At 31.8% G+C, this 21,633-nt stretch overlaps 1 protein-coding gene across 1 annotated transcript; it reads left to right on the plus strand.

The window, feature by feature from the left end:
- Positions 1 to 15,752: 15,752 nt before the first annotated feature.
- LOC132698077 (golgin subfamily A member 6-like protein 22) lies at positions 15,753 to 18,786 on the plus strand. The gene is made up of 2 exons (XM_060663930.1): positions 15,753 to 15,910; positions 17,526 to 18,786. The coding sequence occupies exons 1-2, from the start codon at positions 15,890 to 15,892 to the stop codon at positions 18,621 to 18,623; spliced, it is 1,119 nt and encodes a 372-aa protein (XP_060519913.1). The 5' UTR covers positions 15,753 to 15,889; the 3' UTR covers positions 18,624 to 18,786.
- Positions 18,787 to 21,633: the final 2,847 nt, after the last annotated feature.

Here is a 21,633-nt window from a genome sequence, read left to right on the forward strand (position 1 = left end):
GATTAGCTATATTCCGATATTCCAAACGGTGAAAGTGATTTAAGCATCTGTAATTTATTTTATGAGTTAAATTATCTACGGTAAGTACTCTTCAAACTCATTGGCAATAATCAAACTACTTGGTGAAGAGAAAATGTATATAGCCATAGAAATACAAAAATTTAACTAAGTACTTATAGCGTATATAATACTCGCAAGTAATGCTATACACTCGACTAATTTGAATAGGAGGAATAATATTATGCATTTAAAATGTGGTGATTACAACAGCTACAAAGGAAGATGGAAGATGTACTACTTTAGTTACCTAATATAATTAATAACGTCTCAGTAGTTAGAGATTAATTGAAATGATTTTGGTTTTTTCTAAAAATAATCATAATAATTTCAGTATATTTGATAAATAAAAAAATCATCTGCATTGTTTCGAATTGATCGAAATTTGACAAACGCCGTATAGCAATAGTGAAGAAAAAATAAATAAATAAAATAAATAAATTTGCTGCAAACATTTCATATTTAAAGCTTTTAACCCAGTTCAACATGTCGATTTCTTACTTCCTTTATATTGGTTAACAGTATCTGCTCAAGGTGGGATGTTGTTTCTATTTTTTATATTATAAGCATTATTTTTAGAATTCGAAAATTGTACTAACTTTAAAATAAATAAATAAATAAATGGATTTTAATATTAAATTAGTGTGGAGGAGGACAAAGTTGTTTCTTTTCTTTTGAGTTTACTAGTCCACTTTGAGAGATGGAATGGAATTTTCAACCTAATAAAAATGAATATAATTCATTTTTTTAAAAAATTTAATACAACGCACGATACCATCAAAATTTCGTCTCCGCTTCGTGAATCATTCGGTGCAATCGAATCCGCGTGTTTTGTTATACGATCGCCCACTAGTAAACTTCATTTTTTATTGTCCTGTTCAGAATGCGCTTAAACGCATCTGTCGAAACGAGAAAGAGACGAACATTGCGTCAAGCAGATAAAAATGCAAAAATATCGTATTTAAAGTGAAATGGTGCCGTAACTTTCAATTTTTCTCGGGCTGATTTACATATATTTAACGTGCAAAATTGGTTTTTATGCAACGTCGCCCGTATGGACGCACATTATTTAATTTATTTTCGAGTTGAATATTTATTGCCTGCTATGTATTTGTTTAAAACTGTCATGTCAAACCTTTGTATCTTATGTTTCATAGCGCGGTACAATCAGCAGTTAATTAGTAGTGCTTTCCAAAATTATGTGGGATACATAAAAGCCATTTTTGACAAGTCAATTACATAACTGCGTATGGGTAATTTGCGTATATATATATATATATATATATATATATATATATATATATATATATATATATATATATATATATATATATATATATATATATATATATATATATATATATATATATTTTACTATAATTTAAATTGATTAAATGAGCGTGTAGCTTCTGATAAAGATACATCTTGCAGGACAATTAATATGTTATGTAGACAAATTTTTTAGAAAAGTTTCTTCTTTAGCATAATTTTGGTTTTTAGCAATAAAAACCGATCGAAGACTAGGTGCAACATTATAACGATTTCTTTTAAGAAGAGTCCAACTCCTTCTTGTACTGAACTCGATATCCCTTAATACTATAATTATAAGCTATGAATTCATTGTCATTTTTAATTTAATAAATTTTTTAAGCAATAATTTAAAAATCAGTCCAATTTTTATTGGTTTATTATAGTCAACAATATGTGTTAGGCCCTTGAAATTTTCAAGTTGGACGCAATAGAGCAAAACATCCCAACTTTTAAAATATTCTAAAATATCAATTAAAACAGCAATTGAAAATTTTTTGACTTCAATAATTTATCTCCTAAAAATCTTGTAAAACAATTTTTGGAAGGGAGTATTTATTTTAGAGCTGTCAATTGACTCTAATATCTTGGCAAAAAAATTTCTATACATTTTAGCTGCTTCCATTATCCCCGGTCTGCTTTCTCTTAGTATAGGGTGTTTTTCTTCGATGTATAGAACTTTAAGTTGCAATAAAACAACGACGGATTATTCGATTGACACCACAGAAAGTAGTCTAGTAGACTAGCGGTGTTAAATCACAAGATCTTGGAGGCCAATTCACAGGTGCAAAACGTGAAATTAGGCGGTCACCAAACGTGTCTTTCAATAAATCGATTGTGGCACGAGCTGTGTGACATGTTGCGCCGTATTGTTGAAACCACATCTCCTGGACATCATGGTTATTCAATTCAGGAATAAAAGAGTTAGTAATCATAGCTCTATACCGATCACCATTGACTGTAACGTTCTGGCCCTCATCGATTTTGAAGAAGTACGGACTAATGATTCCACCAGCCCTTAAAGCACACCAAACAGTCAGTTTTTCTGGATGTAACGGTGTTTCGACATACACTTGAGGATTAACTTCGCTCCAAATGCGGCAGTTTTGTTTGTTGACGTAGCCATTCAACCAGAAGTACGCTTCATCGCTAAACAACATTCGCTTATGAAAATCGGGAACAACGGCAATCTCGTTTTGAGCCCATTTGACGAATCTACGCCTTACTTGATGATCGTTTGGCTTCAATTCTTGCACGAGTTGGATTTTGTAAGCACGTAAACCAAGATCCTTCTGCAAAATCTTCCATAAAGTGGATGGACACAGATCCAATTCATGTGCTCCATGGCGGATGGACTCATTCGGGTCTTCCTCAATGCTACGCTCCACAGCGGCAATAGCTTCTTCTTATGTACGCACCGTACGGCATCTCTGGTGATGCGAGTTATCAATAAGATTAAACGTGGTGCGAAAACGTTCCATGGTTAATCGAATTAACTGCTCTGATGGACGATTTTGTCGACGATAAAATGGACGTAGTGCGCGATATGTATTCCGCACAGAACCATTATTTTCGAAATAAAATTGCACTATTTGCAAGCGTTGTTCAGGCGTGAGTCTATTGATGATGAATTGCCAAACCAAACTGAGAATAAATCACTTGCCAGCGGTTAAATTGGTCTCCATCTTGAACAGTCATGGCAACTTAAAGTTCTATACATGAAAAAAAAACACGAAATTCTCAATATCGCCACCAACCAACCCACAACACACAACCAACTAATCAACCAACCAAAACTAAACATGAGGTACATATAGGAAAAGTCGACGAAAGTCTTAATAGCACATCAGGATCAGACATTTCAGGACTAAATGAGCTATTTTGAGCTAACCTTAACCAACGAGTCGATACTGCAGGATTTCTCTGTTAAACGATCGTTTAGCGAAGATTGTATTTATTTCTTCAGAGTTAATTTGCTTACGTATTGCAAAATGTTGCGAACCGGGTAATAATATCGTAAAAAAACTACACCATTATATCGAAGTTACCATCGGTTTACGCAACGTACACGTAATACCCAAAAACTTCTGTTTACGATCGCAATGACTTGTAATTTTGATAATTATGTCAGTTCTCTTTTTCATCAACTGTCCGTCCTTAATTCCAACACCATAATAAACTTCGTTTAGAAAGTGAAGCTGTTAACCGAGAAGATCTTTTTAATGACTACGTAGTGTAAAATGCCGCCACCAGTTTTTTTGGAAAATTCGATCTCGTGACGAAATCGTCTGCTCACTCATACAGAGTGGCATCGAAAAGGACATGAAAATGATTTCTGTAGTAGAATCAGGACTATTTTATTGGAACCAACACACACATGGGACTGTGAGCCAGCAAATGAAGCAAAGCGAGTGAGCGAAATATATATAAAAAAAAATGAGAGTGAGAAAGAATGAAATCTTGAAATCGACAGTACTTAGAACATTTTTTTATATAAACTTTATTGATGAAAATCTGTACACAGTCCTTTGATTATAACAAATACGATAATAATTCTCACCTAGAATAAGTATGTTAAGGGTAGAATTTTAAATATTATGTAATTATGTATATATGTATATGTAAGTATCTAATTAATTTTTTAGGTCCATTTTCAAAATTGAGAGATATGCAATTAAAAGATTTAACTGTAGATAGCAGAGTATTACATAAATTCTGTTCTATGCTAGTTCTACTAAAGCCAAAGTTCCAATTATTATTTCAAGTAAGTAGTAAGTATCTGTCTTATTTGTGAACGTAAGAACTGTATTTGTTTTCTGGAGAATATTCACTATTTTATGTACTAAGTTACGATGTTCTACAAGGAATATTTCATTAAATTAAAAGTGTTATGTATTAAATAACAGAGATGCATCAAAAATAACGTGTGTATTGTAAAATTAATATTTTTTCAAATATAGTAATATAATAAGACCAAGAAATTTAAAAACACAACTTTTTGAAATTCTATATAATATATGTTTATTTTATTTGTTTTTTTTTTTATTTAAACACATTACTTTTACAATACTTAGCTTTGTTTACATTTGCCTTTATTTTAATAAAGTCATTTCTTATCCGAAATCTTATTTAATTATTCCATCAATCATCAACATTTCCATCAGTGAATCAATACGTGAAATATATACATATATATATATATATATATATATATATATATATATATATATATATATATATATATATATATATATATATATATATATATATATATATATATATAAATATATATGAATTCCAAGGTAGGTTATTTTTATGCTTTTTTGTCATTATTTATATCGATTGTTTTTTGATTGTTTTTTTCGCTACCCCCGTTAGCGCAACTTTTGCCTACCATTATTAAGAATTGCATACTAAGTGTTTATCCATTTGTTTCATTATGTCGCTTCGTTCATTTACCTTAACTGTAAAGTATTGTTTTGACTAACTATGTGGTAGACTCTAATTTTGTAAGTATTTCTCAGGATTGTTGTAATTCTGTTATATAGTTTGACCTGTTGTTTTCATTAAATTTTAGTTCACCCTTGAAGAAGTCAACAAATAAATTGACGAAATATTGAGTGTTAAAGGAAAAGAAGCTTTCTATTTTCTTTGTTTTTTTTTTTAACCACGATATCCTTTGAATTCAAATAAGTTTAGTACGGTCGATATAAGAAGAAATTCCAAGTGTTTATATATATATATATATATATATATATATATATATATATATATATATATATATATATATATATATATATATATATATATATATATATATATATATTCTCACGTATTGATTCACGGATGGAAAAATGTGATGACACTATATTCCGGGATATCATCCGTTCGCTCGTTGAACTCCGACTGGAATCCTGCAAATCCTGCATCCGACTGGAATCCTGCAGACGTTTCGCCAAAATCTCACTTGGCATCTTCAATGCTCGCGCTCCGAAAACAGTGTTCGAAGTGTTTTTTTTTCTTATTTTGTAAAGCCGTATTTTCAATAATATTTTTGTCGTACCAACTTAAAATTTTGTTTTATTTTCCTCCGTTATAAATCCGACAATGTGTACTGTGATTTTTTTTATGGACAATAATATACGAGCCTTTCCTATGTTAGCCTGTCTTATTAAGTTGATAAACTGCACGCACATCATTATTTATTTTTTAATTAATGTTTCCTGTCGACTTCTTGTACAAATCTCAATAAAGAATCGTATTTTCACTTTTCGTTTGCCATTGATATTTTGAAACTGTGTCCGTTGTAGTTTCGTTTTCTTTTTTTATTTCTCCCCGTTAATCACCTCGATGGCATAAAACAATAACAAAAAACCTAAATATAATAACATTTGTACGATCTGAAATTTAATGACAGTCACATGTATTGCGGTGGAGGCGATCGGCCTAATAATACAAATTGCAAGTCACGAACTTAAAAATAAAAACGAGTCTGCTGCCCGACGTTATGTAAGTTATTGTGTGGCCATTAAAAAAGCCAATTTGTTTAAATCATGCCTTGCGTGTTAATCCCACTGATCTTTTTAACGTTCCGCTCATAGCCGATTATCAATGCAGTTCGTTGTAGGTATCTTACTTTGGCAGGTCAACCGTACAAATTATTTTTTACTTATGTTATTTATACCCATATTTTTTTTTCGGCATTTATAGCAATTGCCTTGAAGAATACCCTAACCAAAATTATTGGGTATTACGTCAACAATATAACTTTAAAATGTAAGTTTCAATTCATATTCGGGGTTTCAGAAAAGTTCTCCACAACTAAAGCCTTGATGACGGAGACATTTAATGATTTCACAGTGTTCATTTTATGGAGCACGTGGCATTCCAGTTAAACTTTTTAAGTCATATTTAACTGGGGTACTCCAAGGTTCCGTTTTGAGACCCGTCCTTTTTCCTATATGCATAAATGATATTGGTCAGTACATAATGCCGGATTCTGGAATTGCACTGAGGACACAACGTTCAAGTTCTCTTGAAACTTCGCAAAATTATCAGCTTTGAGGTATTAAAATCAAAAAATTGGTTTATTTCAGTCGCGTTTGGTTAAAAAAGTATCGATTATGCTTGCAGGCTCTGTGCATTGATGGTGATTTAATATTTGTTCTGTGCTATAAACATATGGATCTATTTCATACAATGTCATTTTAGTCAATTAACTTTATCTATCACTAGATAGGGGATTTTTGTAAATTACTAATAAAACTAAGGTCAAACCAGTCACATAAGCTTAAAAAACTGACCTGAGTAGAATAACCTAATGAAATTTTGTTGAAGTCCTTGTCATAATGTGTTATACCTTAGGAATTATACTCAAAGTTTTTCTTTAAACAAACCTAAAGGGTTATTACATAACATAAAAATACACCCCATAAAGAAAAATTGGAGTGGCATAGGTTTCCCCGATTCGAAAAAATTGCCGATTGCAAAAATTTTCCAAAATGAAAGGGTAAGTCATTCAAATGGTTGAGAGGAAAAACTCCTGAAAACATGTTCTGCGGATCGTTCAACAATTGAACATACTGACCAGCTGATGACCTGCTAGAAATTTGAGCTGAACGGACCTAGACCGAGAATGTATTCTTGCTCAATATGAATTATGATTTTAACCGCTTCCGACATAATTGTGATCAACACTTTACTGTATTTATTCGAAATATTGCAATTTATGCATCTTGAAATACGAAGTTTGCCGAGATGGCTTTTGTTCTTTTTACGTTAGGGAAGCAATTTTTTCGGCCGTCCAGCCCTGAACCCATTGATTTTTTTAATATGACGAGTTAAGAAATTCATGGTGTCAAAAATATCCTGCACACTTGTATTTTCACTTTTAACACTTGTCTAATAATAAATAATAAATTGTCGTTAACCGTTAGAACACATGCTTCATAAGTCGCGGGCTACGCTAACCAAAACCAATGCATAAAGTGAACTGTTGATAAATATCAAAATAAAAAAATTAAAACCTCCTTATTGTACCTTTGGGCAGATATTTTTTTGCTACAAATGTATAGTTAGAATGAAGTTCCAAAGATTCGCTATCAACAACAAGATATTTTTTCTTGAAAAGCAGCAGCAGCAGAAATTTTACGATTTAAGCGTTCCGAAAATTACTGCCCAATATTATCAGTATTCTGTATATTCCACTTGAAATTTGAAAAAAGAACTTCGTTTTTCATTCTGATGTGTTAAAATAAACAATTACATTGAAAAGAAGTGATTACTCTATATCCATATGGCCGGATATCGATATTAACATTCACCTGAAGTAATCTGTGTTATAATCGATTACCATTTTCATTCTGTGGTACTTTCGTTGCCTCTTAAGTAATACATTTCTTGTCATCTTTATCGCCGTTTTATAGATGTCCGAATTAGTCAACCAAGGTGAAGTTCACATTCCACCGGTCATTAATTGGTCAATTTTTATTAATTTTGTGTTAATTTATTCGTCGACACGTTTTTGGGCTTATCGGTTAGGCAATGGCGATACAGTTTTTCGGTGATATGAACCGACCGACTTTCTTTTTAAACGAATTCGGATCTCGTTAATTGAATAACATTAAATTTAATTAGTCCCGTATACGAGTTCCACTTGCTTTCTTGATTTACGGAAACGGGCAATAAACAAGGGGTGCTCGTTTAATTACGTAACAAATTGGTTCCAGAAAGATTGAGATTCTATGCGGATAAAAATGTAAAGACAGGAACTAATGATACGAATTGTAAAACGTAAGAAATGTTGAAATTTTCGATTATAACTTGAAATATTGACATAAAACACTATCGATGTCATCTGTTCTATTGTAGCTTCGTATTTTTAACCCTCAATATATTTGTTGATCTATCAATTTTTTTCCTAACAAGCAACACAACAAAGTATCTGATTATAGATTATCAAATTTTACTGTTGTCGGGGCCGATATGGCTGTTGACTTGGGGGTTACGTCTGCCAATAATAACTGCTTTAGATTAGTTTATTTCTTAGTGGTTTGTTCGAAACTATTAGCAATACATTCTCTCTCTTATGAAACTCACCTACGCTTTCGGATGGTTTGTTGGATGGTTAATATTTTATTTGACTTATTCATGTCATCTTTTATCTACTTCTGGGATGTCTTGATTGTAGTTATTATATCTAAGTATTCATACTATTACTGATTCATTATTCATTCAATCATTATTCTTTTAACTATTTTAATACGGCCGTGTTGCTTTCATTTTAATTTGTTTTAAAAGGCTTGATTACTAAATAAATAAGCATTAACCAAAAAGAGTTTTAAAAATTGCACGTTACACTTTCTCATGAATTGCAATGGGTTAAATGTCATGATATGGAGAAAATTGTAGTAAAACTTGCTTCCTAAGTTTTACGTTATTTTTTCTAAATAAATAAGCTGTAAACACTTTGAATAACAATAAAATGCCATGAAAACTCCTAGGACATGTATTTAAATACAATTTTGTGGAAGAAGGCTGTGTTTTATTTGGCATGAACTCTTTAATAAATTGCAAGCGATTAAAAAAATATAGCGAAATACAGATCAAACAAATTTATTCTTATTTATATTGATAAAGCGGTTCTCACTTAATTTTCTATTTTTTTGTAAATGGACTGACTATTAAATAAATTAATAACTAAAACTAACCTAAAAATTTTGCAAACAAAGGTTTAACCAGAGTAACCAGATTAGAACAAAAAACTCCATATGATCTTTTAACAAAGTTAGAACAATAGGCATTTTTAGAAAACTTTTACCTAAAGCATAAGTAGATACTTGCGTAGCGGAATTCTTTTCTCCTGCATGTATAACAAGATATCTCATATATGCAATAATCCCTGCCGAACATAATCTACTAAATATTTTCATTTTTATTATTTTCTCTTTTGCTCTTTGATCTTAATGTATTAATTTTAATTTCTTGTATAACGTTAAGATTGTAGCTGCTACATTTTTAACGAACCCCTAATGGCCAATGGAAACATAAAATGCGGCACAATGGTGACTGTAAATGCTATTGTCTGCATTAAACTCATTGCAATCGTTATTACGAGCCAGCAAAACTCCCTTATCTACAAGGCGATCCGCTACTTTCACTACATCCAAACCCCTTAAACCAACGGAAGAAAACTTTGAACATAAAGAGGGCAACAAGCAATTTGGTCATTAAGGTTTGTCATTATGCACGTAAATAGACAATTACCATAACATTGTGGTTGAACAGGTTGGATACCACTATATTTAGCCCTTTTTAGTGACGATAGAATACAATATATACATATATCAAGAAGAATATGTTGTATCTGCCCGTTTTGACAATATGTGATGTTAAATTGGTTATTTGCATTATCTTTCGTATCATATAATATGATATAAGTAGTAAGATTTTTAAAATGAGCATAATTTTGTCGAAAACAAACATGTAACATTTTAGCCTCGGTTATGGTTTTCAGAATTCCCTTCTAAGAAAGCTCACCCGAAATATGTTTTCTTGTTTCTGATTAAAAACTAATGATAAATGTGTAAATTGTTTCTAAGCGCACCCTGCGAAATGGTGGAACTACTAAAGCTTTTCTTTTGCCGAAATAAAATCGAAAATTACCCATCCATCACGCACGATGAGTTAACGAATTCTTAACCTAAATTGATCGTGAGATATTTAGACAGACGTCCTAGATTACTGTGTGTTTTTATACGCGCAAAATCATTATATAACCAAAATTTCTAATAAATTACATCTAATGATTTAAACAGGTTGTTGCTATTATTTTGTAAACACCGATGTGTTTTTTATACACGGACGGACTCGTGTAGGCAGAATAAAAGGTCGGTCAACATACACAACACCTTGAAATGAAAGTCTCAAATTTAATCAATGGCTTTTCGTCATCGTAATATCAAAGTTCTCGATTTCTCAATACGGTTACTTCATCAACCGTGAAGTTTTGCAAGAATCGGTATGTATACTTTGTTCCATGCTGTTAGAATATTCTGCGTTTATTTTTAGTACGCTATTACGGTTAATTCATAGTTCAAACAGTAGCAGGTGCCAACCACGAAATCACTCGCGACTACCTGTATTGATACAACAATACAATACGATCATTTTAGTTGGAAATTTTGAGTTTTTTTAAAACTTAATAAAATTTTAAATTTAAATGTTATGATGCAAATGTTATAGCAAAGTGCTTTGTGCTGAAATAATCTCCTCATCACTGAAGTTGCTTTAAAGTTGTTATTTAAAAATTCAGGGTTAACTTAAAATAAAGTACACCTACAGTTTTTCGGAGGGTAATGAGTCTAGGTATAAGAAGTGCATGAGTGTTTAAAACCTTTATTGAATGACCCTGTGCAAAAAAACAATATTGAACTTGACCCATGAAGTGAGGTATTTTGCCTCACCGAAAATTCGATCTGAAAATTTAATTTATACCACAACCGTTCTTAAGCTAATGCAAATGTCTAAATTTTAAAAAAATGTTAATTAATTAAACTTCAACCAAATAAACTTGGGTTAATTTTTGCTGCTGAATCTAAAAATGCAAAATAAGGTGCTGCGAGGACATACTCTGTGTAATGGAGACTAATTTCAGTGTGCAGGGAGCTTTCGGAGAGCAGCGCACTTGTGTATATGAAATGTGTCCGAGAAAAATCGATAACATATAATGTGTTCTATTTAAATATACTCATGTTGCATGACCCATTCCGGCATAAAACGCGCGCCATTGCAAAAATATCTATAATGTCGATTTTAATGACAAATTCGGTAGTTATTTTTTGCATTTATTTCAAGCTGCAACAGAAAATTGGCCGGTCCTGTTCATTTTTTCAACAAATTTAGCTTTTAATTTTTATTTCACCGTTTCGTTTTCGCATTAGTTATTTTAACACCGTTGGAATAAACTCCTTCGTAAAGCTTATCTGCCCATTACAAACGGCTTTTGTTGAGCAGCTCGCATTTACAGTAAAGAATGTCAAAGATTGAATTTTTTTTTAAGTTTTACACAAAAAGAACTTACTTTATAGCTGACAGTAATATTCATAAAGGTATAAAATAAATCGTTATTACTAAATTATATTATACAACAATTTTTGTTATAATTATTATAATTATACAAAGTAAATACCCTAATCATTAGCAACTTCATAATCATTCCACTAAGTATGCACTTAAGTTACTAGTTCCAAAGTCGCGAATTCGCCAGAGTGCTGTTAGTAAACAAGATCTCAAAATATACAATACTCAACATAATGTAAGGAAATTTAAACGCTTTGTTAAAAATTAATTGATTAAAATTAAAATGAATAAAAAATTGATTAAAAATTTTAATTAATAAATACATTAAATTATTTAAAAATAATTCATTAATTAATTTTATTTATACATAATGCATATTTAATTATTTTGTTATTATTATTATTATTATTAATTAACTATATTTATTTTTGAAAAATATTTATGTATTTTGTTAAATTATTTTTTTATTTCTGAAATTTGTAATGTAATGACTCATCTAATGTGGTCAAACACGGGGTATTGAGTATAATTATCCTACAATTATTATACCAACATTTTAATTATTCACGAAATTGTTGTAGAACCTGGAGGTTTAAATAAGAAGTATTAATTATATAAACGAATTGTTTAATTTGACCGATAAAACCAAGGCAATTTAATAGCGTTTTCGAAAATAACTACCTTTAAAATTGTAATAAAATACACTCAGATTTATTTGCACTAACTTATATAACGATTTCGCTCGCATTTTGTTCATTTGTCTCTTAAAATGCTTGTTTTCTGCAGTAAAAGTAGGAATGGCATATTTAAACAATGGTTAGATCGGGTAAGTGTCGTTTATCTTTACGTTTTCGGTGAATTTACTCGGATTCACCAGAACTTCATAATTCTCGGCACGGACATAGAACCCATTGTACTTTGCAACGAAGAGGATAACTAGCTGCACTCGAAGCGTAAAGTGTTGTAGGCGATTATTGTTTAGAAACTAAAAACGAATTCAGGTGCAACTGGAGCATGAAGAATCTAGACAGCGTCTGAATCCAGAAACAAACAAGTTCACAATTTCGAGATTTTTCTTTCAATTAATTCCCCGCAATTTGTTGTTTGATCTTGATTTTGATGTGCGTTGCATGCAATCTGTCTGTACATTATATTTAAATATGCAATGTTTTTGCTCCAAATGCAAATAGGAATATTTCCAGTGAAGAAACCATTATTGTTTGTTTGTTTTTTGTTCAATAGATTTATGCTTCCAGTCCATTATTTTATTATTTTAGTAGTACTCACAGTTGAAGCATTGCGAACTATTATCTCTATATAAACACCTTATTATTCATTATTATTCAATATGGCACGTTGGAATTCACACGAATTAGAAATTTATAATAATAAGTGCAATGTTTGTACTAAAACATGTATTTGTTTTTTAGATGCTTTATTTATTGTATGATATTTTTTTGCTAAACTTGTAATTAAAGTGCTTATATTTTTTAAACTATTATGGTTAAACAATTTGTTCTATACTAGTCTATAAAGAGCACATCGCCTAATTTAGTTTTGTCAAGAACAAAAAAAAAACGCTCTTCCTAGTCAATTCTATTCATTACAAATCAACTATCTATTTCTACAAGTCTCGGATTCTGCAGTAAAATTATGACGAACAATAAGCACATTATTATGTATACTACACGGTACTGTAGTAAAATTTCGAAGTGTATATTTGTATATTAGAATGTTAACGTCTTTTGAAGCACAATATTGTGTTCTCTTAATCTAAACCCTTAAGACTCCCTGGAAAATTAAACTTATGAATATGCAGAACGAAAGAAACATACTGTGTAAATATTTTTTGTATAAACAACCATGTGTAATATATTTATATTCTTTTCAGAAGTTTGAGACCTAAAGTTGCATATGTCTATTGATGATTACGCCTAGCGTTCTAGATGTTGCGGCGTTAATATTGAATATTATGTGACTATCATATTTGACTATAAGTAATTTAAGAATATAGTAAATATGTCAATTATTTGGTACAACAAATTCATATTTACACAACATCATTTCAATCATTTGTTAAATCGTAATTACCAGCCACCCTGTACATAAATTGACTTAAATGTTAGAATTTAGAACGGAAAAAATCAGTCTTTAACGTACGGCCTCAACACGCATTTACGTAAATGTTTTCCTAATCTAATGACTTGCCGATTTCAATATTTTGATAGTATTCTGCATCCTTCGTCAATTATCGCTCGGGCGCCGTATGCGTATGTCCCCGATGATGCAAAGTGGAAACCTTGGCTGGAGTAAAGCAATACCAGACGCACTTCAAACTGACCTTGACTCGCAACAAAACACTTTCTTTCAAAGGTTTGGTTTGAAATACAATTAGATTTACTATTCTGAGGTGCCCGAGGTATCCACATCCTTGCGGAATTGCTAGAAATTAAAATGAGGCTTATGGTGATGTCATCGATAGTATTTTTTATTTGCAACGTAATTGTCTTGAATTCTTAAAAAATTAATATTCTTATTAATATTTTTTAAATAAGCTCCTATCTTTACTCCTAGCACTCGTAACTCCTCCACAGTCGTAACACTTTTTATTCAAGGTGGCAAAATACAGGTGGGAAAACAGATTTTCAAATATTTTTTTGTCAAATTAGAAAAGAACTAAATTCGCAAGAGAAAATTCCTTCACCAAGACAGTGCGCGGTGGTTTGAATTGATTGATTGTGATGAGACAAAATTCACGAATCATGAATTTTGTGTAAGGAAATTTATGTAGATACATTTTTCGTCGTTTTCACATTATTGTATTTATTGACAAAAATTATAAAAAAAAACAAAGGCAAACTGCACAAAGTTGAAATAGCACCATAAATAAAATTTCGTTTTCATTTATCTATTTTTGGATCTATTTTAATTGAACACTCTATATATATTTTTTGCCAAAACGAGAAATCTTATTACCCCGATCATGAAACTATATAAAGATTGTCGCAATAGAGGGTCGGTGGTTGATAACTTGCAAACCATTGAAGAAAATAAAAACGCAAGTGCATCAGATGAATGACAAAATTATTTTCATGTTTACCGGATCTCCCATAAATATGTAAGAAATTAAGTTCGGCTTTTTTCTTATGAAATCTCCTATATATTTCTAAATATTACATTACATTCTGATATTGGGATAAGTCAGTTTTAAGTGCTTTGTGGTCAGTGGCATCCAATATATATTTCACTTAGTTGAAATTAAAGTTGAAAATTATTCCTGTGGGTCTTTTTAAATAAGTATCTAAAATATTATGACAGACTTCAAAATATTCTAGTGATTAGACAAAGAATTAAATAAAACATAAACCATTTCATTGAATAGTGGAAGAAAATAGTAGATATTTAAAAAAAGGCACTTATTTCAGTTTATATTATCATTATTGTTTGTTTATGGAGTCTATCATTATCGTTTGGTGTATTATTTTCCTTACAATTTAAGGAATTAAGTACTTAATGGTTACTTATTACAATATAAATGACAAACTACTTGAAGCTTTTCTTCCTCCTAGTAATCATTTTGCTAGCTGACTGTTTCAGATATAAAGAAAATCTGCACATTCATTCCCTGGTCAATTGAAATCAAATAGCTAAAAACCAGCTTACCCAAATGTAAAACAACAACAAGATATAGAGAGCTACATAAAAAATATACCTTACAACCATTTTTCAAACTTGGCGATGCGTTTTTGTATTTTTTTGAAGCCTTAGAAGATAATACTACAGAACCTGTACAACCTATGTATTAAAAGTTTTTCTCTGTCGCTTATAACATTCACTAAAGGTGGACATGCAAATATAAAGCTTTTGATCGCTACTATTGATCAAACACACACAATTGTATTATAATGAAATCAGGAACTGGCCACCAGAAATGTTCTGGCTGAAATGTAAATTTCTCCCTTGTCGAAACATTTGATGCGATTGCTGAATATGGGTGTTTGGGAACAAACTAGGTACTTTGACCATGACAGATAATTGGATCGTATTCCTAGGAATTCCGTCAAAACCGCACTAGACGTTGCACTCTGATAACCGCGCACGTATTTTGCGAGAAAAAAAAGCAAACAAAAATAAAATTGCAGACCGCAACAGATAAATCGAAAAACACGACAACAAAAAACCATTAGGAAGTACCGGCGGTACCAGTATTAACGTAATCATAACCCCACTTATCGGTTCGCATTTAGTCGTACCTTAGAAAGAAAGTAAAACTGATCATCAATGTACGCTCTCCTTCGGCTTTACGCGGATGGTACTCAAAAAGAGGGGAAAGTAAAAATACCAAATATCGCCCAGTATAAAGACACTGTACGTTGATAAATTCCAACAGTAAATCGACAGCGTTTACACGCCACCAACCCCCCGCATCCAATTTGGGGCGAATATGCAGTGGCTATCCCTTTTGGTTAGTGTCGCTTTTATTTTCGTTAGTTGTCTGTGGTTAAGTGAACTCGTGACCCATTTTATCTATACGGACCGATACTGCTGGTTGTGTTAAGCGGTGGAAAAGAGGACTGTAAATTTTGGTTTGAAGATTTATCACAGGATTCGATATTTTTTTAGGGTTTTATGGATTAGATTTGATCTGATTCCACTCCTTCCAATTTTTTTTTCGTGTTGGTACCGTGATAAATTGTTTCAAGCTAAGATTGGGGTGTCACAGGGGATCGTTTTAATTCATTATTCTTCGATAAACGTGTAAAAAGAAATAAAATAACGCACAAAATTTTATCAAATTGGATGCATATTTTATCGACTTTATATTATTATATCTAATAAAAACTTGAAACAGAAAAACTGAAAAGGGTAGCAATTGATGCATCTAATAGAATCAAAGAAAAAAATGCAAAATATTATTTTCTTTGATGTAGTGAAAAAGGAAGCAGAAATAAAATGAAAATGTTTATATTAGACGATTGTTTATTTAAATAATAAATTTTATAATGAAGTATGTGTTCATACTGGCAATTGAAATTCATTAATTTTGTTGGACTATTTACGTTTTTTCTTTTTAATGAAACCGGTTTCAGTAAAAGTAAATAAGAAAAATTTCTCCTCGCGGTGATGTTTAATTATTATTTTCTGGGTGAAATTTTAAGACTACAATGGTTCACAAGGAACAATTAATAGATGTTAGTTTCTATGTTTTCAAAAGCCACAGATTGTCACACTGAGTACGTTTTTTTGTTTTTTTTTTAATTAACGCACCAAATTTTCCGTCTGACAAAAGTAACAACTATTTGAAAAACATAAAACAAAATTAATTTTATTATTATTTTATGAAGCTTAGTTAAAATTATTTTCTAGCAAATTTCATCAGCAAAGAAAAATAATTTTTTTATAAGACCAACTAATAACTCAAAGAAAATATTCTGATTTGATCTAAATGGTTCAAAAACTGGAAAAAACTTTCGCAACTTTAACACCCTGTAGATCGGTCACTAAACTACACAAGTTTATTACATTTGAAAGATCTGTCGGTAAAATCTTTTTTATTAAACATCTGATACAGCATTTTATCCCCTATATTTCGGCGATCCTCCTGATGCACACTATACTATATAGACCGCCAAAGTAGGCAATTATAGGAAACAATTTATTTCCTAGATTTATGTGTTTTTTGACTTTTAACCGTTCAATTAAAGATTACCGCCATTTCATTAGTTCCGGATGAACATCTGTTGCAATTTCACTATAGCAGAGCACCGTCGCATTTCCTGTACTACTTTGAAAGGAGTCTTACATAAGTGGGACTAATTTACGTTATTGTTATTATGTATGTGTTACACTAATTGTATAGCATCTAATTTTGTTTTCACATTTTTGTTGCAATGTGTATCGAAAAGCGTTTCATTGCTATTAATAAATAAGGATGAACGTCGTTGATAAATATTGAAATGTTTTTGACTCGCCATAGCTTAACACTTATATAAATAATACATAAAAAAGACGTGGGCACACCCACATAAACGATTGGGATTGCAATTTTTTGTTGACAGTTAAAATTATTTTCATTACAGGTGCTTGGATTCGGCTTTTTAGCCGTCCCCTCGTCGTCTGGTCCTGTTAGTCTCTCGCGCAGCAAAAGGTCTTACCATGAACCAGAAGGCTACTGGAGTAAAAAGCTAACTTGGAAAACCGAATGGGTCAAAGTCTGGAAAACGGAGAAAAAGCTTATCTGGAAACCGGATTGGAAAAAAATACAAGTTCCGATTTGGAAGGAAATTCAAGTTCCAGTATGGAAGGAAATTCAAGTACCTGACTGGAAAGTAATTTCCAAACCGGTGTGGATAGAGAAGCAAGTACCCGCATGGAAGGAGATTCAAGTTCCAGACTGGGTCGAGAAACAAGTACCCGCTTGGAAAGAAATCCAAGTTCCAGACTGGAAGGAAATTCAAGTACCCGATTGGAAGGAAATTCAAGTGCCAGACTGGAAAGAAATTCAAGTTCCTGCGTGGAAGCAAATTTGGAAACCGGTCTGGGTCGAAGTTCAAGTTCCAGCGTGGAAAGAAATCCAAGTGCCAGAATGGAAAGTCAATCACGTGCCCGTATGGGTCAAGGAGGGCATTCACGGAGAACACTATCTGGGCAAAGACGAACACGGGGCAGAGTACACTGCGCATGATTTATGGAAGAAAAAACTCATTTGGAAGCCGGTGTGGAAGAAAGTGTGGCGGACCGAAAAGAAACAGATATGGGTACCACAAAAGAAGATGGAATGGAAAGCGGAGTGGGTAAAAGTGTGGAAAACGGAGAAGAAGCAGATATGGCGTACTGAAAAGAAACAAATATGGCGCACTGAAAAGAAGCAAATTTGGAGAACCGAACAGAAACAAATATGGGTACCTAAAAAAGTACAGATTTGGAGAACGGAAAAGAAACAGATATGGGTACCCAAGAAAGAGTTAATATGGAAACAAGAGAAAGTGCAAATCTGGAGAACTGAAAAGGTACAAAAGTGGCTCACCGAAAAGAAACAAATATGGAAAGACGAATGGAAAAAAATTTGGGTGCCAATTTGGAAGACCATTGAGGTACCTGCGTGGAAGAAGATCTCAAAACCGGTGTGGGAAAAAGTGTGGGTAAAAGTGCACCACCATCACGGCTGGGATAGATGAAGACTCTGTTATCCAAGTACCTGTTCAGCTTCTTTTCTGTAAATATGATCTGTTCTACGACGCTCTGTGAGTATAAATGACTGTATGTAAATAAAAGGAAAAGCCAGTGAGTTTTTTATTACGCATCTTGTGTTGTAATTATTGTTATTTTTTTATTATTGTTATAGTGTATATTAAAAAGTATTTGTATATACTTTGCTTTATTTTACCCCGGACCTATTAAGTGAAACAAAAATTGAAAAATGCTGCATTTTTTTATCAGTGCTGTGCCACCGAACGATTTCAAGCTAGCGTTTTCTATAGAAATCCATAGAAATGAAAATACTTTTACCTTTACTCCAAACTTACATCATAAAGGCGAATAATTGAACTTTTTTTATTTACATATTTTAATCAATCTGCCAAAAAATCGGAGACATTGAAAAAGTCTATGAGAGAATGTCAGATAAGATGTGACGAAAGTGAGTCCTTCTGACGCTTAATCTTGTAATTACGTAAAGATAACGACGAAATGTATAGATTGAAATTTTTATTTTGTTGGAGGTGCGATAAAATAAAGAACACAAATAACTAGGGCTTACAGACATATGTAATTCATAAAAAAAATCCGAGGACAGGTTAAATCACTTCTAGTCTCTACAAAGCACCTAAAGTAAGTAAAAAATTTTTTGATTTAATCTATATACAATCCAAAATTAATTAAACAGTTCATTGAAATTGATTTATCCTAAATAAATATTTCTTTAGGTATAAGTATTATTTAGTTGGGGTCTCAGTTTGAAATTGACTGAAGTGGGTCTTTTATTCATGGTTTTAATACTATGATTATGAATAATAATGAATTGTACACCAAGTTTAAAAAAGTTAATATTTTAAGTGATTAAGCGGTTTTGAACTTATTTAGACACTTTGTTTAATTTGCGAACTTTTTGGATTAATTTTATCGTTGAACATACGGAACAAAATAGTAAGCAATTCACGACGTCGTAGTAGGAGCTTCATTTCCGACATACCGATGGTCCTTTTAAGTCTTCTTCTATATATACTTCCTTTTATGACATGTGAAATACGTCTCTAAGTTTATTAAGTTTGTGTATGTTATTCTGATTTACGTTGATGGTTTTATTTTCTTCAGATTTTTTAAACATGTATCTTACGGATTGTATGATATTTATCTGAAAATAACAAGACGAAAGATGCTCCACCGCCATTTTTCGAAAAACAGTTTTATGAAAAAAAAAATACAAATTACAAATTGTTCTTCTGGATTCCTCCTGCGTCGGTTTTTGCTTAGTCGGAATTGCTGACGTTTCGCCAATCATCTTGTGGGCTTCTTCAGAACTTGACTGAAATTGAACCAGCAAAAACCGACGCAGGAAGAATCCAGAAGTTTTGTAAAAAGCATTAGAGTAGCCTGTGGAAGTTTCTTTGAAAAATGTGAACGTCTTTATTGAATATAATTTTCATATCAACTTTTGTATTTTATTTATCACCTTAAAACAAAATAACTTTTTTTCCTTCGTTATTTTTTTAGTTTAATACATACTTGAACAGTTCTATCGTTTTATTTTCGCAGACTATTGCTAAGGATAGAAAAAATTACTAAATTTAAATAAATTTACTTTTATAGCAAATATCCAAAAAAGATCCCAAGAATTACAAAAGTAGCTTCTATTAGTTATATTTATATTATCGTATTTGTTCAATTTCTGGTATAGATATTTTCCGCCCGTATTTGAGCATTTCAAGTGCCGCAGCTGGCAGTAAAACAGAAATTACTTTCACCCGAGTAATTTACCGGGCTTCCTTCGTAGGAAGCGAGTTAAACGGCCTCTGCAAAATCGCAAGATCAAGGATCAGTATTTCAAAGTTGTTTTAACGTTTTTATTATTTGTTGTCGGCTGGCGCTTGTCAGCTTTCTAACAAAATTTACGAGTTAGTTCTTCGCACGTAAATTGAACATTTCAATATTTGGAATTATGCGATTATTACCCGCACATTTAGTTTATTAAAAATGTAACGACGTAATATTTATTACTTGGGGAACATATGCGATATTTGAGCCTAACTCGTCGCTTGTTTTGCCCATTGTTATGTAAATGTCCGACGCAAAAAAAACTATTCTACAATAGAGAGCTCATCCTCGCGATGAGAATTTCTGCGAGTGAAAGGATTTGTAATAGATATGCAGATAACCTAAAAATTGTGAAGATCAAGCGGAGAAATTATTACCCACGGCGACTACTCCGCAGCGCCGACTTCTAATTTGCAGGAAATCTGACGTTGCGGCATCAGTACGCAACGTTTAACGATGGCTTCGTTATAAAAATAAAAACATTCTGGGGAATATCGTATTGTCTGCCTTACGCTGCATAAAAATGGTACTTTACACGAGGTGTATAACTAACTAAACTTTTGGAAAAATCTGAAACTTTTTTTAGTATTTATTTTATTTAGAACTTAAACAAGTGGGGCTACCAAGCTCGATAACAGTGGGATGCCCAATTATATACTATTGAAGGTTAGAGGAAGTAAAAATATCTCAGATATTTCTGTAACAACGGTTATTAGTTACATTTGACCTTCCTAAAACTATTGTCCTAGAACCAAAATATTGAAAGTAAAGGTTGAAAGTAGAAACCAAAAATAATTTTTTTTCTTGCTCTCTTTAAATATTGTGGTTTTGGTTGTAGAACCATAATCACAGAGTGATTTAATGTAACAGAATGTTTTGCCATATGAAGTCAGTAGATATCCCAGTGTTATCGAGATTACATATCGCCATTACTCAGTTATTGTCCTCTTAGTACATCTTTTTATTTATGTTGCATAAAGTTTCCCAATGAAAAGTTTTGAAACTCATGCACTGCACTTTTGAGCATTTAAATTCTATTTTGAAACTTTTGCTTTAAAAACTTAGTGTTTCTAGTCCCTACTCTACAATACCCATTTATGCATGGATCAAGCGTTAGGAAAATGTCACTTTAAGCATCAGTTTCGTTACACACGG

Source organism: Cylas formicarius, unplaced genomic scaffold, assembly GCF_029955315.1.
Source record: "Cylas formicarius isolate icCylForm1 unplaced genomic scaffold, icCylForm1.1 PGA_scaffold_2__14_contigs__length_35257938, whole genome shotgun sequence".
NCBI lineage: Eukaryota > Metazoa > Arthropoda > Insecta > Coleoptera > Brentidae > Cylas > Cylas formicarius.